Source organism: Vipera ursinii, assembly GCF_947247035.1.
Source record: "Vipera ursinii genome assembly, chromosome: Z".
Lineage (NCBI taxonomy): Eukaryota > Metazoa > Chordata > Lepidosauria > Squamata > Viperidae > Vipera > Vipera ursinii.
The window spans coordinates 7,441,797-7,454,754 of record NC_139517.1 but is presented as its reverse complement, the minus strand read 5'-3'; the positions used below and the strand labels follow the sequence as shown (position 1 = coordinate 7,454,754).

General features: G+C 43.3%; 1 protein-coding gene across 1 annotated transcript in view; it reads left to right on the top strand.

The window, feature by feature from the left end:
• Window positions 1-12,958, top strand: part of PFAS (phosphoribosylformylglycinamidine synthase) — a 60,981-nt gene that overhangs the window by 25,663 nt on the left and 22,360 nt on the right. The window contains exons 17-25 of the mRNA XM_083378788.1: window positions 1,084-1,215; window positions 2,038-2,268; window positions 3,477-3,657; window positions 3,799-3,882; window positions 5,459-5,614; window positions 6,844-6,963; window positions 8,833-8,978; window positions 10,824-11,034; window positions 12,010-12,101. Coding sequence (XP_083234914.1) covers window positions 1,084-1,215; window positions 2,038-2,268; window positions 3,477-3,657; window positions 3,799-3,882; window positions 5,459-5,614; window positions 6,844-6,963; window positions 8,833-8,978; window positions 10,824-11,034; window positions 12,010-12,101 — 1,353 coding nt within the window. The remainder of the gene's footprint in view (window positions 1-1,083; window positions 1,216-2,037; window positions 2,269-3,476; window positions 3,658-3,798; window positions 3,883-5,458; window positions 5,615-6,843; window positions 6,964-8,832; window positions 8,979-10,823; window positions 11,035-12,009; window positions 12,102-12,958) is intronic.

Genomic DNA, 12,958 nt, shown 5'->3' with positions numbered 1-12,958 from the left:
AGAGGGCTATCACTGATTGATTTTAGAAATGTTTTTAAAGAAAAATTTAATGTTTCAAAATGGATGTAAAAAAGTGGTTCTTTTCCCGTTTAAGGTTAAGGAATCTGAAAGAATATAGTGGATTTTGTTAATATAAACAAAGATAGTCTGTATAGATTGATAAGTGCAAACAGAAATATATATTATTTCCCACAGGAAGGGGCGGGTGGGGGGGGAAGCAGAGATGGTTAAATTGATTGCTTTATCCAAAGAAGATGTTGTTGTTGTTAGCTGTAAAGTCGTGTCCTACCCATCGTGACCCCATGGACAACGTTCCTCCAGGCCTTCCTGTCCTCTACCATCTTCTGGAGTCCCTTTAAGCTCACACCTACTTCTTCAGTGACTCCATCCAGCCACCTTGTTCTCTGTCGTCCCCTTCTTCTCTTGCCCTCAACCTTTCCCAGCATTAGGCTCTTCTCCAGTGAGTCCTCCCTTCTCATTAGGTGGCCAAAGTATTTGAGTTTCAGCTTCAGGATCTGGCCTTCTAAAGAGCAGTCAGGGTTGATCTCCTCTAGGACTGACCGGTTTGATCGCCTTGCAGTCCAAGGGACTCGCAGGAGTCTTCTCCAGCACCAGAGTTCAAAGGCCTCATTTCTTTGGCGCTCAGCTTTTCTTATGGTCCAGCTTTCACTGCCATATATTGCAAAACTTGGGCTGAAGAAGATAATCTGCCTAGTTTTGTTTCTATTTGCAAATTTCTCCTGGATTTTGTGCTTGTGATGGGGGAAAAAAAAGGAACTTTGATTCTAGTTTTGCTGATTAGATAGGTTCCTTATTATAGAAATGCTGTGTAAAAGTAAAAAGTTGAGGCGGTAATCTTATCTTCTACTGTGCTAAAAAAAAGTTGGTTTTTTTTTCGTTCCCCCCTTTTACCTCACAAGTTTTCTTCTTCCCTTTTTCCTTCCCCTAATTTCCCATTATTGTTTTATTTCCCTTGGATATCCTGATAAACTAATAAAATTGGTAAACTTAAAAAAAAAAGAACAGAGCAGAATATTTCAACAATCTTAATAATATTATGTTTTTTATTCCCCCACCACCCAGGAATTTGTTTTGAACCGCGTAAACCGAGCCCTTCGCCCTCTAGATCTTCCTAAGGTCCTGAATGTGCTGGACGCCCTTCAACTGGTTCTGAAGCTCCCGGCAGTGGCTAGTAAACGTTACCTAACAAATAAGGTAACTTTCTGGATCAGACTGGGCTTTCTTCGGTTGGGTTGCCTCTACAGACCCTGTTGTGATTCAGGGTCAGCCTGTGGGTTCGGCAGTTGGGTCGGACGATTCAGAAGAGGAGGAGGGGGGTGTTGGAGAGCCTGCAGAGGACAGCCCTGAGGCTTCACAGAGCCCTCAGCCAGGCCCCTCTCATCTGGTCACTACGCAGGCCCAGCTGTGTGAGCCTGACAGCGTGGATGAAGATGACCCACAGCTGGCCCTGTTCAAGGACGCCTGAAGCAGGAGGCAGTCAATCAGGAGTAAACAGAGGAAGGCAATGGGGCACCTCGGAAGAAGGCAGAGAGAAGCCACGCCTTGAACTGTTTAAAAGGGGAATGCGTGGGAGGGCTGGTTTGCTGAAGGCAACCGTTTGAATAGCTCCTGTTTCATGGTTCGTGTTTTGTTTTGCTCTGTTTGCTCTGTTTTGTGTCAATAAATTTGGCAGGCTTAGTTCCAGCCTCTTGCCTTTTTGTAAAGGGGTTGTCCCTGCCTTTTCTGCAGGACCGGTAGTAGGCTGGTACAGAACAGACCCTTTGTGTAGCTTTAAGAGCTCTGCCTTCTTTTGAGATACTTTTCCAACTTCCCAGGGTAGCCTATAGCCTTGGGATTTCCTTGTGGTCTCCAGTCCACAGACCACCAACTCTATATCTGCTTAGTTTTTTTTTAATCACCCAGGAACCTGCTATGACACCTAGATACAGAAAAGATTTAGATATTGATTTTTCCCCCCTGCTGATTTAATGCCATCTCTCCCTCTTTTTTTTCCTGTTTCCTGTTTCCCTGCCATAGGTTGATCGTTCAGTGACAGGGCTGGTGGCCCAGCAACAGTGCGTCGGTCCCCTCCACACACCCCTGGCGGATGTAGCCGTGGTGGCCCTTTCCCCCTTTGAAACGGTGGGAGGAGCCACTGCTCTTGGGGAGCAGCCAATCAAAGGGCTTATAAATCCTTCAGCTGGCGCCCGATTGGCTGTAGGAGAAGCCCTCACCAATCTGGTCTTTGCTCGTGTCACCGATCTGAAGGTAAGCCCCGCCTTCTTCAGTCTTTGCAAATGTGTGCCCATCCCCACCCCTGTTTGTGTTCCAGTTTGTCAGGGATTCAGGGAGGGGCCAAGGAAGGAAGTGACATCACATGCAGCATGACATCATCTTACGTGGCATCATGCAATGATGTCATTGTGACGTGTTCCAGATGTCTGTAGCTCCATTGATGTCAAGTTGCTTAAGATAACCATGCTAGCTGATTAAGGGAAAGAAAGAAAAAAAAATCCTTAAATTGAAAGAACTCAAAAATCCAGAACTGATCAATTTCTATATTTAGGATCCACCAAAATTTCATAGCGCAATGGGAAGGTTTTTCCGTTCTCCAGAAATCTTCCTTAGGAATAAAAAAAAAACCAGCTAAATACTTCAGCGCTGATATATGTATTGTGGTTTAAAAATGAAGACTGAAATAATTAGTTTATGCGGCGTGCTCCATTATGAGAAAAAAAAAGAGGTTTCTGGATCAAAAGAAAGGACTGAAGCTTTACTTCTGCAGTAATTATAATTTAATGATTTCTATAATTGCACAGCAATATCCAAGTTGGGAGGTGCTATCACCATACCATAATTTTTCATGGATGCTCAGTTATTAGCATTGGAAGTTTTTCCAGTTTGCAATAAGGAAGAGGACTCATAGGCAGACTCACTTACTATAGCACGGAGGAGTAAAACATATCATGTCTACAGCAGATAGATAATATTCAGAAGAGACTTATAATAATCGCTCTCAATAAAAGGAATTTTTTGCTTTCTGGTCTAATTTAGTGGAGCAGAGAATGCTCCAATTAAGGCATAAGAAATCATCTCCTTGCTGGTGAGTAAAATGTCACTTTCCCATGGGTGCAAATATATTTTCACTTGTTTAGTATTTTCTCTCCTCTTTTTTCTCAATGCCGTGTGCTTTCCGGCTGTTCTGGTTTGCAAATTCTCTTTTTCTTTGTGAGCCTTGGGTTAATCTCTGCACCGGAGTCACTAGTACAACTAAGCAATTTGTGTATCTCAGTGCAGATTGTGAAGTGCAAGTATATTTCCCCTTGTTCAGCGTTTTCTCTTCTCTTTTGTCTGAATGCCGTGTTCATCCTGGCTGTTCTCCTGGTTTACAAATTCTCCTTTCCTTCGTGAGCCTCGGGTTATTCTCTGCACCGTAGTCATCGGTGCAACCAAGCAATTTGCTTGTCTCCATGCAGGATGTGAAGTGCAGCGGCAACTGGATGTGGCCAGCCAAGCTCCCGGGCGAGGGGGCGGCCCTGGCCGAAGCCTGCAGCGCCATGTGCTCCGTCATGGGAGAGCTGGGTGTGGCGGTGGATGGCGGGAAGGATTCGCTCAGCATGGCAGCCCGGGTTGGCACAGAAACAGTCAAGGCACCTGGTGAGGCTTGGGGCATCGTGAGCTAAGGCTGGCCCCACAGCTCTCCATCTCTGGGTTTGTGGTTGTGAGGTTATTCAACTTCATGGGTGGGTTTTTCCTTCTCATTCTTTGTTTTCATGATTGCATTCTTTGTTGCGCCAGGAACCCTGGTCATCTCAGCTTATGCTGTCTGTCCTGATATCACAGCCACCGTCACCCCTGACCTCAAATGCCCTGATGGGAAAGGTAAAGTGAAGAATATTGAGAATGTCAAACATAGTTATTTGAAGGTAATCAATGTGATGAATTAAGAACTTTGATAGATATTTTGCTGTGATATTCTATCAGTTCTACCTTGAAGATTTCCTTCCCTTCCTCCTTCATTTCTTTCTTTCCTGATCCTTCCTTCCTTCCTTCCTCCCTCCTCTCTGATACTTACTTCCCTTTCTTTCTTTCTTTCTTTCTTTCTTTCTTTCTTTCTTTCTTTCTTTCTTTCTTTCTTTCTTCCTTCCTTCCTTCCTTCCTTCCTTCCTTCTCTCTGATACTTCCTTCCCTTTGTCTTTCTTTCTTTCTTTCTTTCTTTCTTTCTTTCTTTCTTTCTTTCTTTCTTTCTTTCTTTCTTTCTTTCTCTCTTTCTTTTTCTTTCTTTCTTTCTTTCTTTCTTTCTTTCCTCCCTCCCTCCCTCCTTCCTTCCTTCCTTCCTTCCTTCCTTCCTTCCTTCCTTCCTTCCTTCCTTCTCTCTGATACTTCCTTCCCTTTGTCTTTCTTTCTTTCTTTCTTTCTTTCTTTCTTTCTTTCTTTCCTCCCTCCCTCCCTCCTTCCTTCCTTCCTTCCTTCCTTCTCTCTGATACTTCCTTCCCTTTGTCTGTCTGTCTTTCTTTCTTTCTTTCTTTCTTTCTTTTTCTTTCTTTCTTTCTTTTTCTTTCTTTCCTCCCTCCCTCCCTCCCTCCCTCCCTCCTTCCTTCCTTCCTTCCTTCCTTCCTTCCTTCCTTCCTTCCTTCCTTCCGATACTTCCTTCCCTTTGTCTTTCTTTCTTTCTTTCTTTCTTTCTTTCTTTCTTTCTTTCTTTCTTTCTTTCTTTCCTCCCTCCCTCCCTCCCTCCCTCCTTCCTTCCTTCCTTCCTTCCTTCCTTCTTTCCTTCCTTCCTCATATAAATAAAAAAAAATATATGAATGATAATAGATGGGCTAAAATTTTTCAGACCTGTGATTTTAGGGGCTTTGGGGAATAAAAGGCTCCTTAAGATCTACCAAAAACTAGGGGAAATTACAGAATTTTTTTAAAAAACAGAGTTTTTCTTCCTTAAATCCTCCCACATCCTCTTCCATAAACATATGTGTGAGAATTTCCACTCTGTTCCTCCTAGCGAGCTCTGGGGGATAGAACTAGAGTAGCTTGCAGGCTGTTCACTCGTGTTGTTCACTCCTATCCAAGGATTCGTGATGAGAACCTGCAGAGCTAATTAAGAAAAAAAAATATTTCACAGCTGGGGCGTTGACGTGGATCCCTGGCGCATAAATGTACAGAGAGCATTCTTTTTTCAACCTCTGCAACTTTTAAGGCGTATGGACTTCAACTCCCAGAATTCTTCAGCTAACCTGCTGGCTGGGGAATTCTGGGAGTTGAAGTCCACGTGTCGTGAAATTACGGAGGTTGAGAAACACTGGTGCAGAGAAAAGATAAAACAGAGATGTTTTGTTTTTATTTGCTTCTGTGTTGATTAGACTTGAATGCCGTCCACCTTGCCTAGTTGGTGACCCTGGGCCACGTCGCGAATGTTGCTGTTTCACAAATTTCTTCCTCTCACCTTGGTGTTTTGTAGGGGCCTTGCTTCATGTGGCTGTGAGTCCTGACAAGCATCGTCTCGGGGGTAGCGCACTGGCCCAGTGCTTTTCCCAACTGGGAGATGTTTCCCCAGACCTGGATGACCCTGCCACCCTTGTTTCCTGTTTCCAAGTTACTCAGCATCTGTTACGAGGTCAGCATCTTTCTCTTCTCTTTCTTAACCTTCTCTTTTTGTAACATCCTGCTGGACAAAAGAGGTCTCTGCCTTTGGGGGCGTATGAGGTTGGTCTTCATGAAGACCTTTCCTTGAGTCTTCCGCATTCCGTGCAAGAGAAAAGTTAGCCTATTATAAGCTGGGTAAATGGGATAAATTTACATATATCTGCATGTTTTGGATGCTTGATTTTGTCTTGGTTAGGGGCAAAGAGTAAGAAGATGTGAAGGGCATTGCATTCGTTTTTTCAGTTCTTCCACTGGCTTTGCTCACGCAGATTCATATGGTCTAGAACAGGGGTAGGCAACCTCGGCTCTTTTATGACTCGTGGACTTCAACTCCCAGAATTCCTGAGCCAGCATGGAAACCTCTCCATTTCTCCTCAGCATAGCTGACTCAGGAATTCTGGGAGTTGAAGTCCATGAGTCATAAAAGAGCCGAGGTTGCCTACCCCTGGTCTAGAACAGCAGTCCCCAACCTTTCGGGCATCAGGGATTGGTTTTGTGGAGAGAGTTTTTGCCATGGACTGGAGGGGTGTGTGGTTTCATGTGTTGCCTGCATCCCGCGGATGGAGCTTCGCTTGTTTACATGGCCCAGTTTCTGGCCTGTCATGGACCGGTGCCGGTCCATGGACCAGAGGTTGAGGAACCCCTGGTCAAGAAACATCATTCTTAAAAATGAAAAAACTTGCAACTCCAAGAATGGTGGATAAGGCTGCCCCAGTAATGAAACTATGGGATAACCACATGCAGGACAATGTTTTTGCCCCACAAAAGAATAACAGATCTAGAAGGGACCTTGGAGGTCATCTAGTCCAGCCCCCTGCTCAAGCAGGAATCTCTATACCATTTCAGAAAAACAGCCGTCCAATCTTTTCTTAAAAACCTACAGTGTTGGAGCACCCACAACTTCTGGCGGCAAGTCGTTCTGCTGATGAATTGTTCTAAGCGTCAGGAAGTTTCTTCTCAGTTCTAGGTTGCTTCTCTCCTTGATTAATTTCCATCCGTTGCTTCTTGTCCTGCCATCAGGTGCTTTGGAGAATAGCTTGACCCCCTCTTCTTTGTGGCAGCCCCAGAGATATTGGAACACTGCTATCATGTCAAACCTAATCTTGCCTCCCTTTGATTCCCTTCTTTAAGTGAGTTGTATTCCAATGTAAGCAAAAAAAAATGTCCCATCAAGACTTTGGATGTTCTTTCCTCCCACAGATTCTCTTCTTTCCTCTGGGCATGATGTCAGCGATGGGGGTCTCCTGACTTGTTTGTTGGAGATGGCCATTGCTGGGAATTGTGGTGCCCACATCGAACTTGGGGCACCAGGGGTCCAGGGTGAGTAAACTGAGACGACAGTGGGCATACATGGACCAAGAGGTTTGTGGAAAGGACAAATAGGGTCAGAACTATTGAATGCATGGTGTTAGAGAACAGCAGTCAGGATAAATAAAGGTAGTTCTCGACTTACGACGAATGGAAAAAACGGTTGTTAAGCAGTGTGGTCATTAAGTGAGGCATCATGTGACTGCACTTGATTTTATAATAATAGCTATAGCAGTAGCAGTTAGACTTATATATCACTTCATAACCTTTTATTAAAAGGTAAAGGTAAAGGTTCCCCCGCACATGCATGCTAGTCGTTGCCGACTCTAGGGGCCGGTGCTCATCTCCGTTTCAAAGCCGAAGAGCCAACGCTTGTCCGAGGACATCTCTGTGGTCATGTGGCTGGCATGACTAGACGCCAAAGGCGCACGGAACGCTGTTACCTTCCCACCGTAGTGGTCCCTATTTTTCTACTTGCATTTTTACGTGCTTTTGAACTGCTAGGTTGGCAGAAGCTGGGACGAGTAACAGGCGCTCAGTCTGTTACGCGGCCCTCGGGATTCGACCCGCCAAACTGCCAACCATCTGATCGACAAGCTCAGCGTCCTAACCCACTGAGCCACCGCGTCCCTAATCTTTTATAGCACTCTCTAACTCAGTGTCAGCATGTTGTCCCCAACAATCTGGGCTCTCGTTTTGCCGACCTTAGAAGGCTGAGTCAACTTTGATCCGGTTAGGATCAAACTCCAGGCTGTGGACAGAGTTAGCCTGCAATGCTGCATTCTAACCATTGTGCCGTTTTATGACCTCTTTTGCCACAGTCATTAAGCAAATCCCCCCGGTTGTTAAGTGAGACGTCACATAATCATGATTTGCGACCTTCCCTGTTTGCTTCCCCATTGACTTTGTTTGTTGGAAACCACCTGGGCAGGTCGCAAAAAGAGGACTCTTGGACACTCACTCAACCATTGTAAATACGACCTGATTGCCAAGCGCTTGGATCATGATCACATGAACACGGGGAGGCTATGATGGTCGTAAGTGGTTATAAGTCACTTTTTTCAGCCCCTTCGTAAATTTGAATGGTTGCTGAACGAATTGTCATAAATCAAGGACCATCTCTATAAGGAAGCCCTGAGCATTGATCTACCTACTAGAAACTCTTGTAGATATTTTGAAGGGCTGATCAGAACAAGGAAAATTGATAGATAACCTTTAGATAGATAGATGATAGATAGAAAGATAAGTAAGATAGATTAGATAAGATATGATGATACGATAAGATAGAGATAGATAGATAACCTTTATTGTCATTTTTTTTACTGTGAGCACATTGGCACACATTAAAAATGAAATGTAGTTGCTTGCTCTCAAAATATACATAAACACATTTAAACATGCTATGTACAACATAAGTATAGACCTACACCCTTAGCGATAAGTAACACATATATATTAATCACTAATTAATTACTAACTAATAATTAATTAATGTTGAGCCCAAGATTTATGTCGCTAAGTGAGACATTGGTTACGTGAGTTTTGTCCCGTCTTACGACCTTTCTTGCTACGGTTGTTAAGAGAATCATCTGAAGTGTTAAGTTAGTAACACGGTTGTTAAGTGAATCTGGCTTCCCCATTGACTTTGCTTGTGAGAAGTTTGCAAAAGGGGGTCACATGATCCCGGGGCATTGCGCCGTCACAAATATCAATCGCTTGCCAAATGTTTGAATTTTGATCACATGGCCATGGAGATACTGCCACGATCATGTGAAAAATGGGTCGCAAGTCCCTTTTTTCAGCGCTGTTGTAACTTTGAACGGTCACTAAAAGGGGAGGAAATGTTTCCCATTATATTTTTGTTTTTCTTCTTTATCTTAGCTTTGGATGTGCTTTTCGCGGAAGAACTCGGATTGGTGTTGGAAGTGCCCCGGGCTGCGGCAGCTGACGTCTGTGGCCGGTACAGGGAAGCGGGCGTGCGTTGTGTGCCTGTTGGCTACTCGGGTCCTCGTGGTCCAAATGCCATGGTAAATGCAGAGATTATTACGTGGAAAAAAGAACTGGGAGTTATGGTATTAAAGTAGTGAAGATAGCCAGCAGAGATGGAATAGACCAGAAGAGCATGCTGGCTAGTCTCCAAGAAGTTCCAGATCCCCAAATCCCAAATTGGGTACAAGATCAATTTTACCTTCTTTTATGAGTCCTCTTTGCCTGTTTTGGGCATTTTTGGTCATTGGTTGACCTGTTCAATTTTTTTGTCTCTCAGATTGGTTGGGGTTTTTTTTGCAGACGTTTCCTTACCAAAGTAGGTAACACCATCAGGGCTGGTAGGGAGTGGGGTTTCCTCTCACTCCGCTCATATTTACTGTTAACTTGTTTGGCATTTCCTGGATTGGAGTAGATACTCAGCTGCAGTTCCAATCAAGGAGTCGACAATATCCCGATGGAGGAACCGTGGGGGTTGGACTAGAAGACCTCCAAGGTCCCTTCCAACTCTCTTATTCTGTTATTCCAAACCCTTGAACTATATGTTAAATGATTTCTCCCTTTTCTAAGGATCTTCTCGCCTTGGGGAGATCTACTTAGTTAGTTATGCAGAAATAAACAGATCTACCATTTTAGGGGACTGGATTAGGGGACCGGAGGCTAAACCATATGAAGAACGGTTGCAGGAACTGGGCATGGCTAGTCTAGTGAAGAGAAAGACCAGGGGTGACATGATAGCAGTGTTCCAATATTTGAGGGGCTGTCAAAGAGAGGAGGGGGGTGGGGTCAACCTATTTTCCAAAGCACCTGAAGGCCAGACAAGGAAAAACGGATGGAAACTAATGAAGGAGAGATTCAACCTAGAAATAAGGAGAAATTCCTATTCATATTCTATTCCATTTTGTTCTGTTCTATTCCATTCCATTCTATTCTATTCGTATTTTACTCTAAATTCTATTCTATTCTATTCTATTCTATTCTATTCTATTCTATTCTATTCTATTCTATTCTATTCTATTCTATTCTATTCTAATACCATTCCATTCTATTCTATTCTATTCTATTCTATTCTATTCTATTCTATTCTATTCTGCTCTGCTCTGCTCTGCTCTGCTCTGCTCTGCTCTGCTCTGCTCTGCTCTGCTCTGCTCTACTCTACTCTACTCTAAATTCTATTCCATTCCATTCCATTCCATTCCATTCCATTCCATTCCATTCCATTCCATTCCATTCTATTCTATTCTATTCTATTCTATTCTATTCTATTCTATTCTATTCTATTCTATTCTATTCTATTCTATTATTCTATTCTATTCCACTCCACTCCACTCCACTCCACTCCAATCCATTCCATTCCATTCCATTCCACTCTAAATTCTATTCTGTTCTGTTCTGTTCTACTCTACTCTACTCTACTCTACTCCACTCCACTCCACTCCACTCCACTCCACTCCACTCCACTCCACTCTAAATTCTCTTCTCTTCTCTTCTCTTCTCTTCTCTTCTCTTCTCTTCTCTTCTCTTCTATTATTCTATTCTATTCTATTCTATTCTATTCTATTCTATTCTATTCTATTCTATTCTATTCTATTCTATTCTATTCTATTCTTCTATTCTATTCTATTCTATTCTATTCTATTCTATTCTTCTATTCTATTCTATTCTATTCTATTCTATTCTATTCTATTCTATTCTATTCTATTCTATTCTATTCTATTCTATTCTATTCTATTCTATTCTATTCCCTTTCCAGCTTGGATCCTATTTTAGCAGAGGCACGTTGGGCTAAGAACCTTGCTGTGATTTATAGCCAACCTTATACCCCAACTGGGCCTTCAGCTGCTCTGCTGCCATGATCGGTGTTTCTCATGCGTGTCTATTTTCAGGTCCAGGTCACTGTGAATGGACAGCAAGTGCTGGCGGAGAAAGTCTCAACCTTGAGGAGCTGGTGGGAGGCCACAAGCTTCCAGCTGGAAAGGCTGCAGGCCAATCCAGACTGTGTGGCTCAAGAAGAGACGGGCTTGGCCAAGCGGACAGAACCCAACTTCACCCTGACCTTTAACCCTCAGGAAGAACTTCCTCTTCTTCAGGAAATGGGTATGAAATGGACCGGTCTCAAGAGGCGAGCCGGGAAGAGGGACTACTGTAACTTAACTCCCCAAGATCTTGGTTTCCTACCAAGAAACAGAAAAAATGGATATAGATATAGTCCTCGGCTTACGCCCACAATTGAGCGCGACATTTCTGTTGCTAAACAAGACAAGCGGACTTTGCCTCAGTTTACGATATATATTTTTTTGGCCACAGTTGTTAAGTGACTCATTTGGTCAACCAGCGAATCTGGTTCCCCACCACTGACTTGGCTTGACCACGAAAGTCAGTCAGATGGTGATCACGTGGCCCTGGGACAGTGTCTAATTTATACATATCTCTCATAAATAGATATCAAAAATATCTGTCATAAATAGGTCAATATCGATCATAAATAAATCACTATCATAAATACAGGCCAGTTGCCAAGTGCCCAAATTTTGGCCACATGACCATGAGAATGTGCAACGGTCATAAGGATGAAAACCAGTCGCCGGACATTGTTTCGGCGCCGTTGTAACTTGGAATGGTCACTAAACGAACATTTGAAAGTCAAGCTAAGCAAGACGATTGCCAAGTGATTTTTGTCCCTTTCTTGCCACAGTTGTTAAATGAGTCACTGCAGTTGTCAAGTTAGCAAAACGGCTGTTAAGTGAATCCGGCTTCCCCATTGACTTCGCTTGTCAGAAGGTCGCAAAGCGGGATCCCCCATGATCCCAGGACACTGTAACCGTCATAAATACGAGAGTCTGAACTTTGATCACATGACCGTGGGGATGTTGCAACGGTCGTAAGTGGGGGGAAACGGTCATCGGTCGTTTTTTTTTCCACTGCCGTTGTAACTCAGAACGGTCACAATGAATGGTTATAATTCGAGGACTACCTATAATCTTGCCAAGGGAAAAAAAAGACGAACTTGCATGGTTGATGCAGTGCAGAACCGGCCTTTTGTTTTTTTCCTCCCCTCTCCCCCCCCACCAGCCTTGCCTGCTCCCCGTGTGGCGGTCCTTCGCGAAGAAGGGAGCAATGGAGACCGTGAAATGGTGGCCGCGTTTCTTATGGCTGGATTCCAGGTCAGTTTGTCCAAACGGAAGTTGCAGAAATCCGGGGGGTGGGTGGTGGGTGGGTGGGATTGAGAGATAATGAGGGGGAAATCTTTGTTCTTTGAAGCTTCCGCCGAGTTGACATCTGGGCTGCTTTTCCTCCTCCAGAAATGTCACTCAATAGGATCTGTGAGGACTTGTTAGTCTCTGAGCTTCAGGAAAGGAGAGGTTTAAAATCAGAGAGCACCAAGGAACGCCACAGTTCAAGCCTGAGCTACAGATAATTCTCTCCTATCAGTATCAGTTGGATTGAAATGATCTAGCTGTCCTAGAAGGACCTCAAGAGCTGTCGATTGGCACCTCCGTGTCTGTGGAGATTCTCAGTCATCCAGGCCATGGTTGTCCCAAAGGTGCTTTTTTTTGAAAAAGGCAACTGGACTTTGTTTCTTTAGAATAGAATGGAATGGAATGAACAGGGATTAGAGTAGAATAGAATGGAATAGAATAGAATAGAATAGAATAGAATAGAATAGAATAGAATAGAATAGAATAGAATAGAATAGAATAGGGAATTTAGGATAGGACAGGATAGGATAGGATAGGATCTTAATTGAAATAAGAATAGAGTAGACTAGACTAGACTAGAGTAGACTAGAATAGAATAGAATAGAATAGAATAGAATAGAATAGAATAGAATAGAATAGAATAGAATAGAATAGAATAGAATAGAATGGAATGGAATGGAATAGAATCTTAATTGAAATAAGAATAGAGTAGAATAGAATAGAGTAGAATAGAATAGAATAGAATAGAATAGAATAGAATAGAATAGGGAATTTAGGATAGGATAGGATAGGATAGAATAGAATAGAATCTTAATTGAAAT